The sequence below is a fragment of the Lissotriton vulgaris genome, chromosome 2_1, assembly GCF_964263255.1.
Source record: "Lissotriton vulgaris chromosome 2_1, aLisVul1.2, whole genome shotgun sequence".
NCBI lineage: Eukaryota > Metazoa > Chordata > Amphibia > Caudata > Salamandridae > Lissotriton > Lissotriton vulgaris.
This window is the reverse complement of record NC_141687.1, coordinates 697278632-697305717: the sequence shown is the minus strand read 5'-3', so window position 1 is coordinate 697305717 and position 27086 is coordinate 697278632. Positions and strand designations below refer to the sequence as shown.

The window sequence follows — 27086 nt, the reverse complement described above, 5'->3', positions numbered from 1 at the left end:
GCTGGGCTCTGGTCGGGATCCTCCGCACTCCTCACCGCCTCGTCTGGGCACTGATCGCAGTCTTCGTCACCTCCGTGTGTCAGAGGGGGATGCAGGAAATCCTGCCAGTACACGTGTTGTCCGTCTAACTGATGGCAGGGGACACGGATTGCAACGCACCTTCCGGCGCGTGAGGTGGGGGAGGAGTCCCTATTCGGGCGCCAAAATGATGTAAATAATTAATTTACTCTCTTAATTTCTATGCAGGTAAGTACTTAATCAATAATAACTCAATCGAAATGAAGGAAAACAGAGTCCGTGGTGTAAGAGTTTCTAAGGGTTTTATTCCTCATAAAGGAATCAGGATATCATGTTCTGACCACCACACAGGGTGTCAGAAGGGATAGATGAGCGCGCTGACGTTTATTGACAATACATAGCTTATATACTTGATTTACATCATAATGTTCAATGTAAGAGGCGTAACAGCTGAGAGAAGACAAGATAACAGTATACACGTGGTGCTAGTACATCATCAAGAGGCGTAAGCTAGGCGTAACTAGGCGTGTGTGCTAGAAACGTCACTGATAGGTGACGCAAGTGGGTGGCACCAAGGGGTGGTGCTAACAGAATGTTGCAATGTCAGCAGAAATCGGAAGCTTGGATGCGCGCGCAGCTGCATGACGTGTGATAGACGGGGTGCAGGGGACTTGACATTTACACTGACGGGAAGAGACAGAAGTCTGGCATGTCAGATCAACTTGTGCTTCTATCATATCTGATATCTGATGTTTAGGAACTAAGCTATCTGGGCAGAAAGGTCTCTAGAGCAGAAGCTATTCTATACTTGCTGTGAGTGCGTGTATAAGCGCCTGAGTGTCTGTATGAGAAGCGTGGGGGCATGGGGCCTTCCATGGAAGCATGGCAACAGAGGCTATGAATTACTTGTATAAAGACAGGTCGGCCCTTTAGCCCTGTAGCTGAGGAAGGATGTTTACTGAAGCTAGCAGGCTGGAATGTATCTTCGGGGAGGAAAACAGATAACTCGAAGGTTATAGTCAATCTTGGCAGGCAGCAGGCTGAGCTGAGCACGGAGGGCCGCGCTAGAAGTAAGTCAGAGTTCACGGGAACGGGGGCTGCTTGGGCAGAGGCCCTCGCAGTCAGAAGCCAGAAAAGAGGCTCGATGGCAGAGATTCAGGGCCTACTTTCAGCCAGGCTGAAAAACGTAGGAGTACACTTCAAAAAGACGTTGGCATAGCATACTTAGGAACGGACCATCAAACCCATTCATGGTGGGTCTGAAAGAGGACAAGTTAACGTTGGACGCAAATGTATTTGCGTCTTCATAGCTGGTACAGGAGGGAAGTTACATGCACTTTTAACTCGTACATGGAGTCGGTGGGGTACTCGCTAGGGAACACAACATGACCATAAAATTTATATTACCTCATTCAGTTAGATGTGGGCTCACAGCTTCTTTACGCATTGTCTCCCATACCCTTGATTCCTCGATCTCTGAGGAAAATTCGCCAAAACCGGGCCCAAGTCATATTGATCGCCCCAGATTTACCTCTCATCGCACCCTCCGCTCAGTCTCTTTCTCAGGGCAGGTCTCCTCTTGCAGTTGCTGGGGTGGGTTCTATACCCCCACCTCCAGAGCCTGCACCTTCATGCCTGGAGATTGCACAAGGCAACCTGAGCTCTTTCTCTCTCTCACCAGATGTGGTGGATGTTATTTTATTTGCCAGGAGACACTCCGCCAAATCGGTCTATTCTGGTAGGTGGGCCCAGTTTGTTAAATGGTGTGGAGAGAGATAGATTGACCCTTTGCAGGCCCATTTATCTGATATGAGTTTCTCTCTTTACCTTGCTAAACAGCGTTGTGTAGTAGCCACTGTTAAAGGCTACTTGTCAGACTTGTCGTCTTTTCTCTGTTTACCAGATCAACCCTCTCTATTTAAATCTCCCATAGTTATGAGATTCTTTAAAGGTCTCACAAGTAGATTTCCTCCCACTCCCTTTATGATGCCTCGGTGGGATTTAAATTTGGTTCTCACTTTCTTAGTGGGTTTTCACTTTGAACCTTTGCATAGTTGTAAAAGTTTAAGACAATATTTGCGGTTGCAATCACTTTCGCTAGGAGGGTGAGTAAGTTGCAAGCTCTTTGCTCCAAGCCTCCATTTACTTCATTCGAAGTGGATAAGATATTTCTTAGGACCAGAGCTGCTTTCCTGCCTAAGGTGGTCACTCCTTTCCCCCTTTGCTGTCCATCACTTTACCCACTTTCTATCTTCCCCATTCTAAGGGGCAGGAGAGACTTCACAGCATGGATCTGAAGAGGGCGGTCAGCTTCTACCTGGACAACACTAAGGACTTCAGGTTGAATGACCAACTCTTCAACGGATATGTGGGCAAGGTGAAGAGCAAGGCTGTCCACAAAAGAACACTGTCCAGGTGGATCATCCTCTGTAACAAGATCTGCTACACATTTGCCAAGAAGGAGCCTCCTGAAGGTATTCAAGCTCATTCTACTAGAGCTAAGGCTTCCAATTCCGCTTTAGCTAGAGGTGTTCCTGATGTAGATATCTGCAAGCCGGCAACCTGGGCCTCCCACCACACTTTTAAAAAGCACTATTGCTTAGACTCTGAGATGAGGAGTGATAGCCATTTTGCCCGTTCTGTGATACATGATTTTTTGGTTTAGGTAAGCAGGCACCCTCCGCCTAGAGTGGGACTGCTTGGGGATTCAAATCAATAGGTGAAGAATCCACTGGCAGATGTATCCATCAGAACAACAAGTTACTTCCCTTCGGTAACACTTTTTCTGGTGGATTCAGTATCTGCCTGTAGATTCCTCACTGACCCACTCGACTCCCTGTTGACTGCCTGCATTTACCGAAAAATAATCAATGTATATTTATGTGATTTATGGTTTAAATCATGTGATGCTTGTCTCTAGGAAATGGCTATGAGAAGAAATCTCTGGTGGCAGCTATGTTTGTATATGGTGCATAATTGTATAGTATGTTGTTTCACCCATTTGCCTCAAAGACATGGAAAAAATGGGTGGAATGGACATCAGCAAGCCGACGAGGTCTTATTGCTCCGAAGGTGTCACGCAGAGTTGTGTGTCGAGCCTTTCCATTGTAACGTCTTCGTTGACGCGGGAAAGCTGATAAGAAAGGTTTCCGTGGTATGCTGTGCATGGGGGGTAATTCAAAAGGCAAGGAATCCACAGGCAGATACTGTACTCACCAGAAAAAGCATTACTGAAGGTAAGTAACTTGTTCATTGTTTGCATTGCGGGGACCTCTGCTCTGCCTCAAGGCCATACGCCCAGATTCCTGTGAGTCTCTTCAACCTTTCATCCATTTGGATCCATGCTATACGTGCCGTTGATTTGGGTGATAATGGACATCTGTACTTCAGCGCCAATATGCCTATGCTTGGATGTGCGCTATACTCCTTGTACACTTTATTGTTTGCATTTTTTGTGTGGTCTTTACCTCACATTCCATGAAAGAGCTAGCTTTCTTTTTTTATCTGCTCCCCAGTGGAGAGGGTCAGTCTTTACTCTCGGCAACCTGGTGTTCTTTGGAACTATTGTGGGACTGGTTCACAAACCCTCCTCCTAGGGAGTATCGTTATGGTATCTAATTCACAAGTTAAGTAATCTGCGGCTAGATGTCTCTATGAGATGAACAAGTTCCATACCTTCGGTAACAATGTATAAAGTAGTGACATAGTCTATCCGCAGATTCCCTAACGACTCACCATTCTCCCCTCTCTGCAAACGTCCGGTGAGGTAAGGGTTTTACCCCCTTTTCAGTACTTGGGTTCTACAACAGTGTCCTATCTCACAAATGGTGTGACTCCACAGACACCTTGGTGTTGCTTTCTAGGTCTGGTCTTGCTGTTACCATTCCGCTCATTTCCATTGGTGAGTGACCTATAGTGTGGGAGTGGTCCTCCCTTTCTTCCATGTTTTTTTATCCTCCAGTAATCTCTGCCTTATGTTATGGGGGGCTCACCAGAGCTGCTGGCCATGTCTTATAGGTCTTCCAATCCATCCATTTCCCTTTGGTACATGCTCAGTGGAGTGAGAGGTGTTTTCCTTGCAAGCAGTATTATGCACCACTGCGTAGTGTTTGACATGGCTTGTGCTTCAATGATTCATTGGCCTTTTTCTAAAAGTCTATGGGCCAGATGTAGGTAAGTAACATTTACCGATTGTTAATTACTGAAAATTACCGAATTTTACCGATTCGGTAATTAAGGTAAATGTGAGGGGTGGGTATGTAGGGAATCCAGATGTTCCCTTTTACCGAATCGGTAAAAATCGGTATTTACCGATTCGGTAAATACCGACCGGTAATGCTCCATTCATTCCTATGGGCTTTGAAGCCCATAGGAATGAATGGGGCATTACCGGTCGGTATTTACCGAATCGGTAAATACCGATTTTGACAAGGGTGCAGGGGGTGTCACTTTGACACCCTCTAGCACCCCCAAAAAAGGTTCGGGTGCCATGTGGCAGGCATACCTGCCCTAAGGGCAGGTCTGCCTGTCATATGGCACAGGTGTGCATGTACACATGTGCATGCACACCGGAATCGGTATTTTACCATCAAATAGAATTTGATGGTAAAATACCGATTCTGTAATGCTTGTGGGACTCAGAAGAGTCCCACCTACATATCAATTTTACCGAATCTGATACAATACCGATTCGGTATTTTACAGAATCGGTAAATTTACCGATCGGTAAATTTACCGATTCTGTAAAATACAGGGCCATACATCTCAATTTGCTTTTACCGGTCGGTAACGGCCGAAATCGGCCGTTACCGGCCGGTAAATGGCCACCTACATCTGGCCCTATATCTGGTATTCTCATAACTTTCTTCTTATTTCTCTTGTTGTTGTAAAGTTTACTATTTTTGGAACACTGTTTCCACCGCCAGTTTCTATGGTAGCTCCTTGTTTTGGCGTTTAAGGTTTCACATAAAAACTGATGTCAGCGCGTAGGAAGGGACTTATATGGCTCAGCTGACATCACATTAGTTGTGATCGGCATTGCCGATCTGTGCGACTCCGCCCGCTGGCCTTCGGAGGTACTACTGTGAACATTTTCCAGATCCAGTCTGACGCCTAGGGAGAATTCACAAGTTAAGGAATCTGCGGCTAGACTGTCTCTACCAGATATATTGTTGCCGAAGGTAAGTAACTTGTTCTTTAAGCGCTTCACAGTCCAGCTTTCGGGAGGTAGCTGAGACCAGTTTTCATCGAAATAGTGTGTTATGACTTCTCTCATCTCTTCTAGCGTGGTTGGCTGTAGGTGCGATGTAGGCATTGGGGGTCTTGGAGACCCCCCATACGACATGCACTTGTAGGGAGCTGTGATTAGAGAATGTTTTCCCCAGATACTCTGCACCTGTAAAACGTTTAGAAAGTGGTGTGGCAGAGGATGCTATTGAGTCGTACATGTAAATCATGTGGGACAGAGTAATGATAGTATTCCCTCACCCCCAGATATAAGGTACGTCAACTATTTTGTAGGGACCAGTGTGTGAGCGATTGTGTAAGGCAGGTAGCAGATGCTATCACTGGTGAAGTGGGCAGCGGAGGATGTGGTTGATCTATTTTTGGGCCAAGTACATAGTTCAAATATCGGTCGGTTCCGCTCCTCCTCTCAGACTAGGCCCTGAGTGTCCTTAATAGTGATGCAGTCCTCTTCACTGGGGCATGGACAATCCCACAAGGGGGAAGCGGCAGCTCTTTGATCCTCTGGTTCAAGTCAGCCAGTGGGCTCCACCCCCCAAAGCAGTGTTCACCAACAAGGCCAACCAAGCATTCAGATGAGTGTCCGCTGTCTGCGGCGTCGCATCAGGGAGAACTACAGAGCCCACACTACCCACAGAATCACAGGAATACGTCTCGGATAGATTGTCTACCGTGCCTGGGCTTAAAGAGCTCTGCTCGGCCCATCAGGACGTTCCTCTGATTAGGGCCAGTGTGTGGTCCTTCCTTACCTGCGCTGGTGTGGGGGTGCTGCACAGTGGTATAGGTGTGCGTCCTCTGTTCTGGCACTGGCGATCCCTTTTGGGGCAGTCTCCTCGCAGTCGTTCAGCAGGCAAGGCCTGAGTGGTACTGTTGAACCGGCACTGTTCAACCCAGTCCAAGGCATCTTTGGGTTTAGTGAAGAAGAAGTTGGAGTTATTGGCTACGACCTTTAATTTGGCATGGAAGAGTAGACAGTAGCGAAGGCCAGCCTGACGGGCATCTCCTCTTAACGCCAAGGAAAGAAGCTCTGTGGCGTTGCACCACCACAGTGTAATCTGGAAATAGGTATACACAAGGTTTTCGTACAGAATTGGTCCAGTGTATCGGGTCGCTTGAATTATAGCTTTGTTGTCTCTGTAATTCATCACGCTTGCCACTACTGAAAAAGGCGGTACTCCCATGGACAGCTGATCAGGCGCAATTGACTTTGACAGCCAGTCTTCAAAGATGTCCACCAGGTCGGTCCCTTCCAAGAACCCCAGGAAGTAGAGATTATTGCGGCGGGACCACCCTTCTCCATCTTCCGTTCTTCCTTTAAGTTCCTGAACTTTGAAGGTGAGAGATGGTACCCTGTTCTCCAGTTCCTTCACTTCAGGGTGCAAGCTTCCCAGGACATTTTCTGAGTCATCCACACTGGTCCTGAGTTTCCGCTGGTATTCCCGTAGCAGCCCCACAACAAGCTCAACCTCGTCGATCCTGCCTCGTAGCTCCTGCCTGAGGTCTGCAATTGCCTCCAAGACCTGTCCAGTTTGTCCTCCGTGGTAGTCATTGGCACAGTAACTTGACTGGTCACTGCGTCTTTGAGGTGCAGACCCACCGTGCCTTGGCGCTATGCACCCTGGTTAGCTCGCACTACCATGTCGACCCATGAAACAGCTGGATCATCACTCACGTAAAAACAAAGCTGTGGATCCCACCACGAGGGATAAGAATCTCTGGCCAGGATGGCCCTGTTGGAGCCCGTCCCTTCAATCCACAAGTCTTGCCAGATCCTCAGCCGTTCCCCGAGAGAATCAGAATTTGGGGCGACACGTGCAGCCCTGTCAACGTCCTCTTAGTTCGTGGGCAGCGACGAGATCCCACTGTGTGTATGGCGGATGGGTCGCTGTGCCCTGGAAATGGGTTGCGAGTCTCATTTTAGGGCTCCTTCCAGCTTCAGTCTACACTGGACCTGCCTCACCCCTCGTGTGCTCCGGAACCAGTCTTTGAGGGGGGCACGAGCAGTCCACTCTTCAACATCCAGAGGGGGGGAGAGGGTACAGTTGAGTGGTGCAAGCAGGCGCTGACGCAGTCTCCACCACAGGTGTCTCACAGGGGACAAAACACAGAACAAGGTCACTGCTGCGGTATTCGCGCCCTGTGCTGCGCCCCCGAAGGGCAGCTCAGGCCTAGATTAAATCACACCTGCATCCCTCTGGAGCAGTATCCTGTCAGGGTTTGCTCCTATAGTCCCCAGGATATAGTGGGCAAAAAACGTGCGACTCCCAGCAGGACCTTTCCCCTTGGGACCTACGCCCATCACTGAGTCAGAGAAGGGTCACCTGGCCCCCTGTCTTTTTGTCAGGAACTCACTCTGAAGATGCGGCCAGCGCTGTGCCTGTCTTCAAGGCCTGGGAGGAACGCCTCCTTCCTCTCGTAACGTCGTTTCTTAGGCCTCCAGGTATGGTAACAAGCATTTACAATGCAATGGTCTCGGCATTATTAAAGGTAGAGCTATTGGCATTGCTCATGACTTTTTTTTTTTAATAATAAATAAATGGCATTGTCATTTACATTGCCAATAGCTTAATCGTTTAATAAATGTCATTGTCATTTACACTGCCAATAGCTTAATCGTTAAATAGCATTGTCATATACATTGCCAATAGCTTAATCGTTAAATAAATGGCATTGTCATATACATTGCCAATAGCTTAATCGTTAAATAAATGGCATTGTCATTTACAATGCCAATTGCATAATCGCTCGCAAATGCATGACCTATTGCATTTACACCCACACAGAGCCACACACACAAAGCCACCCACACAGCACAAAAACTGGAACATGGACAGGGGAGCACAGAGGCACAAAAATGGGAACACGGACAGTTCGTTTTTGGGGGAGAATGAGTATCTGCTGACTTTTTCTTCTTATTTTTAAGTACATATTTAGGACTAATCTTCCCCCACGGCCTTACCCGATCCTGCCTCATCGAACCCAAAAATTCACTGCATCGCCAGCACTTTTCAGAGATAATAAAAATACTGCAATGACTCGCATGAACACACTTACTCAAATATTGCACAGGTTCACGCACACACTGACAGAAATACTTCAGAGGCTCACGTTCACACACTTGCAGAAATACTACATAGGCCCACGCACAAAACACAGAAATACTGCACAGGCTCCCGTACACACACAAGTGCTGCACAGGCTCAGGCGCACACACAAATAGTGCACAGGCTCACGCGCACACACAAATACTGCACAGGCTCACGTACGCACACAAGTACTGCACAGGCTCAGGCGCACACACAAATACTGCAAAGGCTCCCGCGCACACACAAATACTGTATAGGCTCACGAGCACACACAAATACTGCACAGGGTCACGCACACACACAAAAACTTTCCAGGCTCACGCACACACACAAACACTTCACACAGGCTCACACGCACACTTACAGAAATACTTCAGAGGCTCACATTCACACACTTGCAGAAATACTACACAGGCCCGCGCACAAAACACAGAAATACTGCACAGGCTCACGTACACACACAAGTACTGCACAGGCTCAGGCGCACACACAAATACTGCACAGGCTCACGCGCACACACAAATACTGCATAGGCTCACGCGCACACACAAATACTGCACAGGGTCACGCACACACACAAATACTGCCCAAGCTCACGCACACACACAAACACTTCACACACGCTCACACGCACACTTACAGAAATACTTCAGAGGCTCACGTTCACACACTTGCAGAAGTACTACACAGGCCCATGCACAAAACACAGAAATACTGCGCAGGCTCATGCGCACACACAAATACTGCACAGGCTCATGCGCACACACAAATACTGCACAGGGCCAATGTTCTGCTATAGAATTATCAAGGCAGCTTAATATTAATTACATTTGGTAGCCGTTGTTCCATACCACAGGCCTGATACGTGGTTTAGCTGTACATGGGGGCTTCATTGCTCCATAACAACCGGCCAGAACCTTTTACACGGGCACATACAGGTGCGTGCACAGCAATGGGTTGTTAGATGTACCTATCCAGGAAGACGCGAAAATGTTCCAATCGAGGGCTCATTCATTGTACTCCACTGGCAGAAGGCGCTCCTATTTCACTGGGCCTTTCCCCGCTCCAGATGAAGTGCTCGCCTGCGACCCGGCCCTCCGCGCTGCCACAGCCTCTATCGCGGCACCCCTCCCTTCCCGTCTGTCTTGTTGGCGATATTTCTGTCCCCCTGCCGGCTCTGGGTGGTACTAAGGGTTACACTTTAATTGAGCTGTTAGCCTCTGTGGCAATCCTCCAAAGCCGGGATTATGCATGGCGGGTGAGTGATGCACTTGTTATTGCAGGAGCCCTGTTTGTTAAACCCAAAAAGCCCACCGCACAGGCTGCACCACCCTGGTGACCCGGCTGTCATTAGCGGCATCCCTCCTTACCTCTCCGCTGCAAGAATTACACGAGACGCTTCCATAAAAAGGCCTCACTGATACTGGCTTCCACCAGGAGCTAATCACCCGCAAATCCGCCTGAAATGCCAATAATTGGCTAAACTACTCACCTCTCCAGAGCCTAGCAGTAATTTGGGATAATCAAGGGGGTTGCGATTTAGCTAACGGCCCTGAGATGTTTTAAAAATGATGGACACAAAATCCAATTTAATGCCGTGTCTATCAACTGACAAAAGACGGCGGGAGGGGGGGGAAAGCCTGGAAAAGTGTGTATGAAGCAGGGGAAAGAGGGTGAAAATCGCGTAATTTGCCACATTTAACGTTCGGGAGGTGAATATGCGCTCCAGGCAGTGGGACGTGTTTTGTGTAGTGTGCGTCTGTGAAATAAGAAAGGGTATTTTACCTCGATTACTCGGCCCCGCTAAAAATGAGCAGCGAGCTTGTCTCAATGTCGCTGGCCGATTTCCAGCTCTCCTCGCGGGCAGCGCACTCAGCACACGCCGCTGCCCGCTTTTGTCAGCTGACCCGAAGCCTGCACTCCTCCGAGCTCCAGTCTCGGCTCTCTCTTCCCTTATCTGCAACCGCACAGGGACCGGGGGAGGGACGGTGAATCGTAATGCCTCTTCTAGCGCTCTCAGCCGCTCACCGAGCCCCAGCGGCGGAGAGCACAACTTGGCACGCAGGACTGAACCGGAGAATGTACTTCTAACTGATCGGCCGCAGATTATTCGCTGCACTTGATAATCCTTTATAAACGATCTGTACATTCACTTTAAACTCTGCACCAGTTACATGTAAATGACATGGATACAGTTTGGGTGTGTAGGTGAGTAAAAGTGGTGGCACAAACAACAAGTAAAAAAAACAGCACAAAAAAACATGGCGGCTGAAAATTTCCGAATCGGGGGCGTGTTCTTGGCTTCTGAGTGACGGATGACGTCACAGGTGGAAAGAACGCCAAAAACACACCCCCGAATCCGAAAGAGACTGGGCTTGATTGGAGTGACTCCCCTCTCCTCCAATGGCTGGCCTCCGTTTAGGAAGCAAGCCAATGGAGGAGAGATGGAGGAGAGAGGCGGGTTCAGGCCCCGTACTCAAAAACATTAAATCTCCGAACGGAGACCGTGCAGGCGCAGCCTTTAGGTCCTCGACCTAAAAACATGATGTGGCTGTCCGGGGGCCGCGGGTACTCCCTTCCACTATCCAGCTGTGCCTCCAGCGCAGGTTGCAGGCTCCAGAGCCACCTACAGCATGGCTGGCCCACTTCCTCTCCAGGGCCCGACCTCACGATACAGGCAACAGGTCCTGGGCGGTCGCTTCCACCAGAGCGCCCGGTGCAGTTACGTGGCGCCTTGGTGCACAATGCCAGCACAAATCGCTCGTATATACACGTTAGGGTCAGGCATCGGGGCATGAAATCCCGCCCCACCACCACCCCGTGCAGTCGGCAGCGGAGTCCACCGGAGATGAGTCTGTGGGCTCCAGGCGTTCACATGCAGCGTGGGCCATCGCACACTTCCGTAAATCAGCACACAACTTCCCACGCAGATCCTCAGAAAATCGCCGCTGTATAGTACATCTGTGCCACTCACCGCCGTATAAACAGACCGTAGCGGCACAGATTATGGCGGTATTGACCGCATCGTGGGTCTAGAGCGCGGAGCTCAGTTAGTTTGCACCAACCATCTAGTCCGTTGCATGTGTGATAGCTTATTCATAAAGTCAGCCTTTACTATAGGTCCGAAAAAAATTCATTATTTTTGAGAACTAAGAGTTGCATGTGATAGAACACAGTAATGTATTTTTTAGCTCTCAGATGGAGTATTGAAGTTAAATATTGTATATTAAGTGTTAGTAAGTATTTTTAATAAGGATTTACACCAGCATGTAAGCCGATTAATTAGTTTACCTTCCTGTGCCTACACAGCACCCGGAGCTTTACAAAGACAATCAGGAGACTAGTCAAGCAGTTAAACACCATTTGAAATGTTGCTGACACCAGAGCACATCACTGAGTTTGGGGGGGAAAAACCTGAGTCTCTTTCCCGACAAATGAAACTATTCTTCTGCTTATGGATATAGTCCCCTGTTATTTTCCCATAAGGTAAGTATGCGTATCCAAACTGCCAGATTTTTCCTTGGTCGTACTGGAGCATGGGAAACTCTGGGAAGAAGTGTTTTTCCTACTAGAGTTTAATGGTCAAGCAGCATCTTTGAATAAGTTCTGTTCAAGCACCCTTCAGCTCAAGGCTCGTCCATTCCACACATTCTTAGATCTGATGTTGGTTTTGATAGTTTGGGCTCATTTGACTTTAGAGCCTATGTCAAACTGACATTTAACACGTTTCATGAAAGTAAGTTTGTTTGTCATATTTACCCCCAGACAGATGCGTAGACAAATTGTACCTACTATCCTAGGACTACCCTATTATTGTGTTTGACTTCTATAAAGTTGCCTGTAGAACCAACTCTTTTGTTTTCATTAATGGATTTTTGTAGCTTTCATTTTACATAGGAAATAATTTGACCAGTTTTATGTTTGAAACTGTTATGCCAACAGTTCTTTATTAATCGAGGTTGAATAGCGCTATAAAATATTTTTGGGTTTGGTTGAGGGTTTGAGAGAAGGGATGACGGGGGAGGGGGAGAGAGAAAGAGAGAGGAAGGATGAGAGTGTGAGATTGGATTTGAAAGGCAACCATGCCTATCCTTTGTAAAAAAAACAAAATGCACTCTTGTCCTCCCACTGCACAAGTCTGGATGAAATGGGAACTGGGACTATAAAAGTAAGAGTCTCTAAGATGAGAATATTAGGATTCTTTAGTCCAAAACATTTTGAATGTTTTTTCAAGTAAGTAGTGCTCCAATGTAATATTCCTTGATACTTCTACTTTTTATTATAACCACTGTGGGAACTTACATTGAATAGACTGTTTACATTTGTAGGTATTTGCTGAAAGTTCCTCTTCTCTGGATCATCAAACCGCTTTTACAGACTCCAATTTATGGAAACTTTTAGATCGCCATGCAAACACCATCAGACTTCATATTGTATTACCTGAGTGGTGTCCTGGGCATCATAGGACCATGACTCAATTAGCAGGAGGCGATTCAGTTAACACAGAGGAAACGTGCGAAAGAGTTAAAGCTACTAACACTAAATCTGTTGATGCTGTTCTGGAGCAAAGCACTGAAAAGCTGAACAGTCTATCACTGCAACATCAGGAGGAGGGTGACAATGATGACAGCAGCAAGAGCACAGACACTAGTGACTTTGAAAATATTTATTCACCTCTTAATGAGGTGGACTCTTCTGCATCAGCTTCAGCAGACACCAGAGAACTTGAAAACAGGATTCCATCCACAGATCCAGAGAATAATTTTCAATCTGAGGAGCGATCAGACTCTGATGTAAATAATGACAGAAGTACAAGCTCTGTGGACAGCGATATTCTGAGTTCTAGTCATAGTAGTGACACATTATGCAATGCAGACAGTGCCCCGATCCCCTTGGCCAATGGGCTAGACTCCCACAGCATCACAAGCAGTAGGCGATCCAAAGCAAATGAAGGCAAAAAAGAGACTTGGGATACCGCAGAGGAGGATTCTGGAACAGACAGTGAATATGATGAGAGTGGCAAAAGTAGAGAAGAAGCACAATATATGTATTTCAAGGCTGATGCTATTTCTGGTGAAGCTGGATCAGGAGAAAAACAAAGAAGTATGTATACTTGCCTTTAGCATGCTTAATTTAAATATATATGTGTGTTCATTATTAATAGCTCTTGTGCAATGTCCAATCATCCAAAACTTTTTTTTTTGCTGCAGACTGTTTTCTGTCGTGTATCATGTTGAATTAGTGGATGTAGTTACTCTTTTTTCTTTGAATTGTTTGGTGCCTTTGGTCTATTGTAAGTGGTGCAAGCTTGAGCATAATAACTACAGCATGACTGTTGTTGAGGCATGCAAGAGTGTTCATTGGACATAAACATGAAAGCATATGTTGTATTTGGAATGGTAGGTACAACATTTGATTATTGGATCCTCAATTTGAGGTATTGTTTTAAAACAACACATGAATGTGTACTTACCTGCTGAAATTGCACATATCGCTGATAATTTGGGGGTTGAAAATTGTTTGGTAGCTTTAGGTGGGCAGAGTCTGCAAGAGCTCCAAGCCCAAAAAAAGATGGTGGCAGCGTGGGCGCGCTCACTAGAGGTAGAGACCTCTCAATTGCTTTTAGCCTGCTTTTAACTTGTTTTAGCCTGAATTTGCACTTACTTGCTGAAATGTCACCTTTGCTGATTAGAGAGCAAATTGTTTGGTTCCTTAATTTCTTACTTTGTGCGTTCAGACTTGCTAACTTAATTTAATTGGCTGGGGGAAAACCTATCAGATTGTAGGTGGGTGGAGTCTGTAAGAGTTCTGAGCCCACAAAATGATGGTGGCAAAGAGGACACGCCCAGGAGGCGTGCTAAAGGCAAGCCTTTCCGCATCCAGTCACTATGGTCAAAATCAGATTTTTCAGTTGGGGAAGAAAGCCTCAACAAGGCGATAAAAATACAAGCGTGGACAAGAAAATCAAGTACTGGAGTAATGTAATAACTTCTAAGTGAAAAAACCTGTACGGTGATACATATACTAATATTATCAAATACATTACATTACTCCAGAACTAGATTTTCTTGCCCACGCTTGTATTTTTATCGCCTTGCTGAGGCTTTCTTCCTCAGCTGCTATTTTCCTTGTTATTGGCAAGTTTATCTTGTTTACAGTGGCCCCTTACTTCCAAAAGTCAAAATCTGATTTATTCTTCTAATGATCTCAGATCCTGGTCTCATATCAAACACCAACTTGAAGTTCCCCTCCTGCAAACACTTGACAGTTTCATAGCTGCCAAGGTTTTAGATTGCAATGTGTGACATTTTAATATTTTCAGTATAATTGAGTGACATTTCAACGACTAGTTGTGACACTTCCTAGCAAACCAAATCAAGAAATGAGGAATGAGGAAAACATATAAATACCAGAAATTACACCCATTTGAGCAACGAGGAACTCTAAGAAGATCTTAACACTCCTTCAAAATACCTGAAGTGGAGGGTCACTAACCTAGTGCCCTGATACAAAAGCAGTAACTCACTGAGCTGATCCACGTAAAATACAATTCTGTTATATGCTGGCGGTGTTCTGAGCTACTTTAGGGTGAATCAAAACTGTCACTAGACAAAACTCTGATCTCTCTGCAGCGGGAACATTAATCATCAGAGTTATGCTTGACATTTTTATTGTTGCCTGGAAATTGTTGGGCACATAAGTCGCAGGTGCTTTTAAACTCACATGTTATTTCTAAGCAAAGCACAGCACCCCGACACAGCTTCGCTCCTGGTGGGGCTGAACTACAAGTAACAAAAGGATATCTGTGGCAAAAGCAGTAACCCACAGAATTATCCTCATATAATACAGTTCTGTGATATGCATCATTATGGTCCACAAATAAGGACTGTCTGGTTCATAAGGATGTCCTATATCAGACACACAATCTTTATATTGTTGCTGTTTGATACTTCTCTTTAGTCATCCTCTCTTGGTTGGATGATTATTTTAACCACAAAAAGTAGGTACCTCCCTTATAAAGGGGGACCGCTCATTATGTTTAAATTGTGAGGTAGGCTAACCCTCCTGGTCCTGAAGAAGCGCCATGGATCTTTTAGAGACCATAGAGGCTCTAAACATATGAACCTAGGCTACTTGGGTGCATAATAACCTATAAGTAGTACTTACTAACCTAATATGTTTTAGACCAAGAACTTCTGGAACAAGGTAAATAATATTCGCAATACGAGAAAATCATAGTAAACGAAACATCTATAGTTGGGCACAATATCTATAGTTGGTCACAATTATGCACAGTGCATTTCCTATGGAAGGAAAAAGGCAATTGGAAAAAGCAATGCAGTCTAGTTATTGTGTGGTTACGTTACTCTTTTTGAAATTTGAAGGTTCAGGGGCAAGGTGCAAAGTGGCAAGGCCAAGTTCTCGGGATCTCTGGAAACAAGAAACAAAGGGCTAGATGTAAGTAATTCCCATTTACAGACTCTTAAATACCGAATTTTACCGATTCGGTATTTAAGAGTCTGTAAATGGGAAGGGGGCAGATGTAGGTAATTTTAAAATCTGAATTACCGAATCTGTAAAATTCGGTATTTACCGATTCTGTAAATACAGAATCGGTATTTCCCATTGATTCCTATGGGCTTTGAAGCCCATAGGAATCAATGGAAAACACCGATTCTGTATTTACAGAATCGGTAAATACCGAATCCTGCAAGGGTGCAGGGGGTGTCACTTTGACACCCTCTAGCACCCCAAGTACAGGCTTGTGTGCAATGTGGCACACATACATGCCCTAAGGGCATGTCTGTGTGTCACATTGCACAGGTGTGCATGCACAGATGTGCATGCACACCTGAATTCGGTATTTTCACCACACAATAGTATTGTGTGGTAAAATACCGACTCTTAAGGGCCTGCGGCACTGTAAACTGTGCTACCTACATTTGTAATTACAGAATCTGTATAAATACCGATTCGGTAATTTACCGAATCGGTAAATATACCGATTCTGTATTTTTAAGCCCCTACATCTGAAAACCCTAATACCGGTCGGAAACGGCCGAAATCGGACGTTTCCGACCGGTATTAGTGCTCCTACATCTGGCCCAAAGGGACATTGTAGTTGGCGCGCTATGAAGGAAGGGGGCCACCTTTAAAAGTATATCGGGACTTGCAGACAAGTCCGAGAGCTCTCCTGGGACTGCAGAGGTTGCAAATGTCCTTGGCTCCTCCGGAGCACAGCTGGTTAGAAGATGCACCGGCCGGGCAGGCTGGTTGTAGTGAAGATGTCCAGCACTGCAAAGGCGTGCAAAGAAGAACCTCGTAGATAGGGGGCTGGCTCCTTAGAGCTAAGATTCTGGAGCTGCTGAGGTGGATCTCCGGATCCTGAAATTCCCGGTCAGATGCTGGCTCGCTGTAAAGTTCCTAGACTCAGCTGTGTAGGTTTTTACAGCAAGAGGTCCTGTACCCAGGGTATTGGTGTCTTTTGACTTCATTAGGTCCTGGGGCCTCAAGGCCTGGTGTAGAGGTTGAGCTGACTCTCCAGAGCATGGAAGGACTTTTGCTGGGACTATATGTTGGTCGGGCTGAGAAGCTGGACGATACTAGACCAGCAGAGAGATAGTACATCTGTATCGATGGAGCCCTTTGGCAGTTTGCAAAGTGCTAATGACACTCCGGGGTTTGTGGAGGCTACACAGTGGCGAGACGAGCTGGAGGATGACGGTTGTCAAGTTCTGTAGTGGCAGGCAGGAGGTTGCGCCGAATGTCCACCACAGGGTCTGGTGTTCTCGGCCCAACAGCATTTCTTCGTTTGTTGTCTTCTTGTGCCTATTGAATCTAAGTTCAGGTTGTGGGGATGCCTCCTAAATACTCATTTTAGGGGTGTTTACAAGGGAATGATAGGTTGTGGCCAATGGACCCCTTACCTGAGGTGTCTACACCCTCTATTATGCCCACCTCCTGTGGGAGGGGGACATAGCCCTAGCCCTGATTGGAGAAGCCCCACCATCTTCACAAAGGTGGCCACTGAAAAAATTGCTTCACCTCTCCTCCAGCACCTGAGGGATGGAGTTGGCAGAGAGTAGCACACCTCCTATTCTTTCTAGGTTTTTCCACCAAATGGGGTTGAGGACAGGAGGGGTGGGGGCGCAGCTACTTCTATCAGGAGGGGCTGGGGTCATGTTTCGAAGGCAGCTAGGCCTGTGAAGCTTCCCACCACAGATGGCTCTTCCTGACCAGAGGAAGGTGTGAACATCTCCCCCCAGGACAGGCTTAGTTCTCAACCTCTGAGCTTGCTGGTGCACACCCCATAAGGTCAGATTTCTGGTGGTGACGGGCTGGCTTAGACCTGTCAGTGACTGCACCAAGGGTTCCTCTCTATGCAATTTTGAATAAATCTGACTCTGGAATCAGGTGTAGTTTTATTAAGATGAGATGTTTGGTACCAGACATCCTGTAATACAGTAAAGCCATCATGGAGCTGGAGAACTCATGATCAGTGTTCTGCCAATGTACTCAATGGCTTCCCTGTACATTTAGTTTATCAAAGAATCAACATGGATATTGCAGGGCTATATCAGCTCATGCAGATATATCCTATAGTGCATCCTGCCTTAGGTCTATGAGGCCTGCCAGAGGGGTACCTCACCTATATCCCAAGCATTGTCCGTAGGCATGGCACACAGGGATGTGCGTCATGTCGACTCTTCGGTTTTGTCTGCACCAAGGCACTCAGTCTGCGATGGCAGGGTGTATGGCCTTTGTGAGAGGAACTAGGGTGGGACAATTACTGCTGCTTCCCTTAGGGTCCCTCTTCAGTGCCAATGCCCTAGGTACCAGGAGTACGATTTACATGGGGCTTACAAGGGGTGCTGAATTTGGCAGGGACCCTCTGCACTTGCAGTCAAAATATCATCATTTTCAAGCTGAAAGTGGGGTCTAACCATGTAGAAAAGAGGCACTTTACTACATGAGCCCCCGCGCCCCTCCCCAATCCCACCAGAAATAAAAGCGGATGAGACTATCCTTCCCCTAGAGAGTATTCATTGTCTAAGTTGCAGAACCTGAAAGACCATTTACATTTGCATGGGCAGTCCCACGTCTGTGTTCCACATCAAAGTCCATTCCCTGTAGGGATATGGACCACCTTAGCAGTTTGGAATTTTGACCTTTTATTTGCAGTGACCATCTGAGAGGTCTGACCAAGAAAGTGAGAGCAAAACAGGTATGGTCTCATCTTCTTCAGGGACCAGACCACAGCAAAGGTTTCCTTCTCAGTGGCACTCCAAGCTGTTCACTGAGGAGGAGCCTTGTATTGATGAAAGCCACTAGCCAGTCTTGACCGTGTCTTTTATTTGGGATAGAACCGCTCCTATACCATGTTCAGAGACATCTGTCTGCCCAATTAATTACTTGTAATAGCATAATCTGGAGCTTTCAGAACCGGTACAGAGCATATTGCTTGCTTCAGAGTGTCTAAAGCCTTTTGACCACTCACTGCCCAGTTAATCTTTTTGGGCATTCATTTGGAGGTCAGTTATGTGAGCGGTGTGACAATCGTGCCATGATTCTTTACAAACTTCCTGTAGTACACAGTCAAGCAGAGGAGGGCCCTGACTTGAGTCTCGGTTGTTGGAGCCACCCAGTCCAGAATGGTCTGGATCTTGGGCTGTAAGGGTTGAACCTGACCTCCACCAACAAGGTGGCCCAAGGATACAACCTTGCCCTGTCCTCTCTGGCACTTGCTTGCCTTGATGGTGAGGCCTGCACTTCTCAGAGCCTCTAGTACTTTTCCATGGTGTATCAGGTGATCCTGGCAGGTGAAGCCTAAAGACCACAATATCAATTCAATTCAATTCAAATCTTTATTTCAGTTAAACAAACCATAAAAGAGTCATTGACATATAAAACAATACAAACTCTAAAAACAAATAGTACCAATAGTATCAGTTTCAGTTTCCAATTAATGGCAGGCCATAGAAAAGAAAGGGGGGTCATATGAAAAAGTGCAACATTTTTCTAGGGGGAGCTAACCAAACCAGACAGTTTAAAATTCTTAGTCCACTATTACAATCAGTCGGTCCCTAGTTCGCTAAATGCATGAAAAGTACACTGTTTAAAGTTTTACGACAAATATAAACATACATAAATATTAGTAAAAACCAGGTGCTAATATTGGTTAATATTATTAACAATAATAAAAACATGTTAAAAAAATAAAAATATTTTAAAAGGTATTTAATCCATTCCATATAACAAGATTTAGATGTAGAAATGATTCAATTTCATATCCACCACTAAGCCAAAATCGTATTAACATCGCTCATTTTTTTGTGACTGATGACTTACCCTGTCCTCTACACTGTTAGAATTTCAGACCTCGTTTTCTTCGTACTATTGCTACAGCAAAAAGGTATCGGCTTAAACTAAATACAATTGTCTGTGTAGTATCAGATTTAAACACTCTTTCTGCCTCCTTAATACGTCTGAATCCTAGGTGGCGACAAATGGGTTTTAGCCACTTCTTCCTACTATGTTGGTATGCTGGGCAGAGAAATATGACATGGGCCTCATCCTCCCTTGTGCCCATGTTGCACAACTCGCAATTTTCAAGCGAAACATCTCCTATACGACCCTTGTTACATGCCCATTTCACTGTGTTAGCTTTAATATGGAGAATGCCATAAAGAAAGTTTAGATACAAGGTATTTGCCATAACTGGCAGTATTTCGTCCATAAGACTTTCAAAGCTACTTTCACTTTTAACTTCAAGAAATTTCAGTGTCAGAACTCAAGTTTTCGAATTGTGTGTTGTGGAGTTTTGGACACAATCCCAAAACCTTTCTCGCAGTAACTTTTTACAAGTCAGGGTCAGGGATCCTGGGTCTGTCCAATAATGGTATAACCCCAGTTTGAAGAACCAGTTCTCAATATGGGCCACCCACAACAACCAGGTTGTGTTCCTTATTGTCATAATTTCTTTTAAAGCTTCTCTATAGTCAATTAGTTTGTCCGTTGCCCACAGACTAATCCAATATAATAATGGACGTAAGATGGCATGATCATCAGAGCGATGTATATCTAGGTCAAGGAAGAATGGAATAAGAGGTGTGCGGTGTGGTACTGCTAACAATTGTCTAAAAAAAGTATTTTCATGCACTGAAAAGGCTTTTTTGGCAACATGGCCCCATAATTCTGCACCATAAAGTGTGGCAGATTGAGCCTTATACCTAAACAGCTCCAGTGCGGGAGATACAGCTCTAGAATAACTATTCCTGTACCTTTTGGCTATGGGTGCTAAATTATGTATCAGAATTGTTTTAGATTTATCAATTTGTGGATTCCAATTCATTTTTACATCCAAAGTAATACCCAGATAATTAAAACTCTGCACATGCTCGATCATTTCATCATTAACAGTAATTAAGTTTTTTTAAACTCTTATGGGGACTAATTGCCATGAACTTTGTTTTGGACGAATTAATCTCCAACTTTTTATCCACACAATAGGATTGGAATTTGTCGAGCAAATTCTGCAGTCCTCTTGGGGCCTGGGAGATTAAAATAGTATCGTCAGCAAATAGCAAGGCTGGCACTGCTTGGCCACCCAACTTGGGAAAGTCATGCTCGAAGCCCAAGAGGGTTGTCGGTATATCATTTACACACAAAGAAAAAAGAGTTGGCGCCAGCACGCAGCCTTGCCTTATACCTCTTTTTATGTCTTTGTGCTCTGATAGTTCCCCATTGGGACCCCACCTTACCCTAGCATAGTTGGCCTCGTGGAGCCTAACAATTTGTTCAATTATTTTAATAGGGACACCCTGGTTCTTTAATCTTGTCCACAGCTTGTCCCTGGGAACAAGATCGAAGGCCGGTCTGAGGTCAACAAAAGCCACGTAAAGGCGAGAGTTCCTTACATTTATTTATTTCCAAATTCAACATAAAAATCTAAAAACCTGATCGACAGTGCTAATCTTCTCTCTAAAACCAGCCTGGTACTTAGTTAAAATAGAGTTCTCTTGGATCCAGTCATTTAGCTTACTTAAAAGTTGGCGAGCATAAACTTTTTGCAGGACGTCAATCAGACTGATCGGTCTATAGTGTGCTGGGTTCAATCTGTCCCCCTTTTTAAAAATAGTCACAATTTCAGCACCCCTCCATGTCTCAGGGATTGGCGCTCCTCTTGCAATTTCATTGCTAAGTAGATTAATATACGGGGCCCATAACTTATTCTCATGTTTCCAGAGATCCCCCGGAATCTTGTCCGGACCTGATGCTTTCCCTGATTCAATAGCATTGATGGCTGATATAGTATATGCCATACTAAACGATAGGGGTGTCCCTCTTACATTTACTCCTACATCTTCTTCATTACCCGTTTGATCATTTCCATCGTAAGAGTATAATGTAGAGAAATGTGTGACCCAGACGTTTGCTTCTAAAAACAGGTCCCTGGATGGTGTGCCCTCTTTCTTTCCCCTGGCTATAAGACCCCAGAATGTGGATTGATCTTTTGATTTACATGATTCCAACAGTTCTGACCATACTTTTTCATCCCAACCCTTTTTAGCCGTTACTAACACTTTTTATATTCCATTCTTTTTCCTTTTACGGCTACTATATCTTTCCCTTTTATAGCTTCTATCAATTCTGATTTGGCATGGCGGCATGTTTTGTTATTCCATGTCCAATGTTTCAGTGGCTTGCTTTGTCCAGTATTTGCCCATTTAGCTACCTTGGTGAGTATCTCGCTAAGCCCCAGTGTCATTCTTCCATGGACTTCTACTATTAGTGGTTTCTCAGCTGAGTTGACATCTAATGGGGACATTAACTTCACATAAAGCTCATACATTTTCTTAATAGTGGAGTCATTTCCCAGAACTGCAGGCCACTTCAATGCTCTGCGATTATTAGACATAAGGGGATCAATACTCATACTTTTGGAGTGGGATATCCCCTCTGCAGGCATCATGAATAATGACTTTGACTTTGAAAGGGTCAAGTTAAGAGGATAGTGGTCACTCTCTGTACGGTCAACTACCCCCAAATCTATCGTCCTTGGCCACAGAGTTATTGAGACCATTATGTAGTCCAAATAACTGGCACAACTGCCACGTCTAAAAGTAGGTTTTCTCGGGAGTCTGACGGCAAACGGCCATTACAAGAACGCAGGCCATGTCCCACTTTCAGACGTAATAATTGGAGTGCGGCTTTTGAACACGGTACTGATGAGCTGGACTCAGCACCAGGAATGCTATTAGCATTGTCTTCCAGCTCCGTGATATTTTCTAGGCCCCAATAGAGGTTCAAAGCTCCGGTTAAAATCACCCCCTATGATCATCATGATCTTATGATCAAATCTGGAAATAATGGCATCCAATTGAGCTGTAGTCTCTGATTCCTTATGTGAAGACATAGGTCTGTTATAGATATTAATGATACAGACTTCTTTGTTATTAGTATTTTTGAATTTTATGGCCAGGATATCAGGGCTATTACAATCTATTTTTTTATAGTTAATTCCAAGTGTGATCTTTAACCAGATTAACAGACCACCAGACAGTCTTCCTTTATTCAAGTTGACTGCAGGTATATAAAAAGATCTGTAACCTATTTTAAAGTGATTTTCCACACCCCACGTTTCTTGGAGTAAGATAATATCCCTGCTTTCGATATAATCGTGCCATGCGGGATTGCTCAGATTTTTCCTTATACCTGCAATGTTCCAAGACGTTAAATGAACATCACCTTGTAACCCAATGCCCGATATGTTACTTTCTGTGTTCTGCGTTCCTGGAATCATTACTATGTTGGGGTCAGCATTTCCTGATGTTGCAAGCTCAATCAAACTTGAGCCTTCCAAATGTTTACCTATGGTTTTCACATCCCACTCAAGATTAGTGGGCCCATCTTTACTGTGTGTTCTATTACTATTCCTCAAACTCCTTGTTTCAAACGGTTCGTTGTTAAAAATCAGGTCTGGTGTGCCTTGCTTAGTCATTTCTTGGTCACTAATAATTATAAAGGGGTCCGCTCGCTTTAAGGCTGCTACCCCTGTGACTCCTAAGTTCCACCCTTCTTCTGCTCCCAGTCAATCCACCTCCTCTAGCCCATATAGCTCTGCAAAATGATTATTTGTGGCCACTGTGAAATTAGTATTTAGTCAACCCGCTGCCCCTTCCTGAACCCCCCCCCTTCAAGGCGGTTGATCAGTGATGGAGCAGCCTCCAGATTGTAGAAAGAGGTTAGATTTTGCGTACCAATTCCACTCCTGTCCATAGGGTGTCTTTCATTGCAGATGTACCTCACTACGTGGTTATCGCTAAAGTTTACAATGATTGTATTCCCGGGTATATCCTTAGATCTTGTGCCTGCCCAGTGAACTCTTCTGGCAAACAGGACTTCCCCATTCATATCTCTTGGGAGCGACCTATTCCTGTTTAGCCAGAATGTCACTTTATTTTTTAATTGTTGGTAGGATTCGACTATTCCGCTCTTCAATTCGGGAACGCCAGTAAGGAAAACCACATAAGGTAAGGGCTCTGGTGGTAAGTCAACAGTGGCCAACAATGGCTTTAAATTACTATTGTTATTGCCCTTCTCTTTAATTGTACTTTTGTGGCTAGTTACCTTCCCCGACTTGGATCTATTTGTTTTGCTATTGGATCCTTCGGGACATTTGTCTAGAGCTAGGTGCCCTAGCGGCACAAAGGGGTTGTATGGCAGCTTCACTAGTTACAGCCGCTGGTGTCATTATAGTTTCTTTTAAAGGAACGGTGGCCTTTTTCGTTATTTCTTTTGCCTCAGCTTTTAACAGGTTTTTTAGAATAAAGAAGTTATCTAAAGTCGTTTGTTCGAATCTCTCTAACCTTTCGTTTACCTCCTTTATCCTCCCCAGGAGTGGGAGGATTAATGATCTTACAACTTGCTCTTTCTGTATGACTGATCCTCCAACTTGCTGAGGGATAGGATTAGAGTTAATTACCCCGTTACCATGTGGGCTCGTTCGGATGTCGAGCAGAGAATCGACATCCGATGATAATGGCGTTGTACTCGCAGACGGCCCTGGCGTCGAAATTGTTATCTGAGTAATTTTCAATACTTTAGGGTTTCTCCCCTTATCTGTAGTCTCTGTTCTTTTCCTCTTTATATTTGCTCTCGTGTTAGCCCGTGTCTGAGGATGTGCAGCTATAATTTCACATTGAAAATCGTTTGAGGGAACCCGGGCTATCAAAGAAGTTTCATCCGGGCTGTGAGAAGCTGGCCTGATATATGATGATCACTAATTCTAGCGATCAGCATGTATCAGTCCAAACAACCCTTACGGTGATTGGTTGTAAGTCAACCTTATAGACCAGCTATCCTAGTAGCGTGGACAAAATCAGTCTTTAGGCTAAACTCTGAATGGCATGTGAAGCCAGCTGTTTTACCACATATAACCCCTTGAATACAACATGAAAGGACACCACACAGGTTGTTATGAAAATAAACAGATATTTGTTAACTAACATACACCTCTGAGCTCTTTATGAGATCAGAGGGCTAAGCACATGACAATACTCAAAAGGAAATACGAGTTCGCACAATATTTACAAGTGCGCCCTAGGGGCACGGCAAACCATATACTCAAAACAATGGAATGCGAGGAAGGAAAGTACTGTAAGGAGATCCAGAGGCTGGAGGATCGCTGGGACTACGCTACAAACTAGGTAAGTAAGGAGCAGGAGGCCCACGGGATTCACGTGCAGAGTGGAAACTCTCAAGCGGGATGCGTACCAACGTCTATGGATCGTACAGTTTAGAAAGTTACGGATTCCGGACGAACCCGGCTGGATAGAGGGAAAACAACAGTGGACCTAGATACTAGGATAGTGTACACAGACTTCAGCACCTGGAAGCTTTAGTTACCTAACCCACAGGCTGTGGGTGCATAGGGCTGAAGTTGTCGGGTTTGCTGCGTTGATCCCGGTGATGCCTGAAACAAGGAGTTGCTGGCAGGCAGCCAGATGGAGGAGTCCGGTGGTTCCAAGGATGGAACTAGGAAGAAGAAGTCCTGAATGGGAAGGGGACAGAGTCTCGGTCACTAGCCAGTGACGGTGCTGGAACCATGAGGGAACCAGATGCTGTCGTCGCAGTCAGGTGAAGGAAGGGTCGCTTCTCTCTGTAGCTGCGTGGACCAGGAGCTGCTCATCACAACCATGCTGGAGGCACGAGCTGTCCCACGTAGTCTGCTGCTGTTGGCAGTGTCAGATCGTCGATCTGGACAACAGGCCTTGGCTAATGCAAGCCACGCGGTGGAACAAAGATGGCGTCTGGTGCGGACCAGGAGGGTCCGGGGTGCTTCTCGTTCACAGGGAAGCAAGGGCCAGTCTGGGGGACCAGACCAGCAGTGTTAGATTCTTCAGGTCTTCGTCTCAGAGGTCACGAGCCAGCCGGCAAGGGACCAGACAACAGGACCAGCAGCAACCAGGCAAAAGGGCCCCACGCAGATCTCGGGGATGCTGGGGGGCTGGTCTTTGGTGCAGGAGCTGCGTCGGTGTGGGGCTTCTCAGTCCCCAAGGCACTTACTCGAGGATCCCTTGGCGGTTGTGCTGGAAGCGCTGTTCAGGTTTTCACAAGATGGCCGTCTCCACGTTGCTCGTCGCACCCACGGGTCCCAGCTGTGCTGTGGATGTGGGTAGAGGTCAGAGAGGTCTGGAGGTCCGGGTCTTGTCGATCTGGGTCGTCGGATTCCGGGATGGAAGGACTCAGCAGCAAACCGCACAGGAGCTTGATGGTGCCTGCGAAGCAGGATGGGATGGTCACTCCCTGAACATAGGGGAGATTCTTCAGTCTTCTGGAATCAGGAGGTCGAAGGTCAAGAGTTCTTCGTGGAAGTTGTCAAGATTAATCTGATTTGGAATGGGTTCAGCTCCTACCTTTATTCAGCTAAAGGGGGCTGCACTACGACTAGGTCCCTCCTCTGGGTGGGACCAGGAAGGGGGGTGGTTACACCCCCTTTCCTTTGTCCGGTCCTGCGCCAGCTCTGGGGCTGGGGTGCCCCAGGAACTGGTTTGGACCGGCATATGCACAGGGACACCTTGTGTGTCCCAGGCATGTATCATTCCTTTCAGCCCTGTCCTACCTAATACACAAAATCCTGTCTGGGGTGGTGCTAGCACCTCCCAAGGCAGGAAACCCTTTGTCCAAGCCTCCCTCGCTGGAGGGACTCCCAGCAGCAGGAGGTCAGACTTGTGTCTGTGGTGGCAGCATCCATTTTGTGATGCTGAGGCTCGAGTTAACTTTAACAGGGGTTCACAGTTACATACATGTCGTGTCTCTCTAGAAGGGTGGAATGCTAACCCCGTCGCCAGAATTGGCGAGGGGTTAGTATTCCAATTCGTATGACACCTTACTCGAAATGTTTTGATAATTCGATACCAAAGTTAGCAAATAACCGCGAGGATTGCAATGCACTTAAGAGTATATGGAACGCGTTATCATGGAACAGCTATTAGGACTTGGTTCCGCAAGCTGCAAACAGGCTCAGCTCATGCCAGAGCACCATCTCACATAATTCCAAGCACTCTGCCTTCAGGATTGTTAAGGCCTGCCAAAGGAGTGACTGATAGGAATATATGTGTCCATTTTAGGGTTAGATATAGAGATACTATATCTAAAGCAAAGGGTGATTACACCACCTTGCCCCAGCTGTCGTGCAGCCAGTTGTGTCAGATTTGGATGGCCAGCCAGGGGTGG

At 45.9% G+C, this 27086-nt stretch overlaps 1 protein-coding gene across 4 annotated transcripts in view; it reads left to right on the top strand.

Moving 5' to 3' along the window:
- The window catches only part of USP47 (ubiquitin specific peptidase 47), a 1494847-nt gene that overhangs the window by 980806 nt on the left and 486955 nt on the right, over positions 1-27086 (top strand). For all 4 annotated transcript variants that reach the window (XM_086955947.1, XM_086955945.1, XM_086955948.1 and 1 more), the window contains one exon: positions 12677-13451. In XM_086955947.1, coding sequence (XP_086812073.1) covers positions 12677-13451 — 775 coding nt within the window. The remainder of the gene's footprint in view (positions 1-12676; positions 13452-27086) is intronic.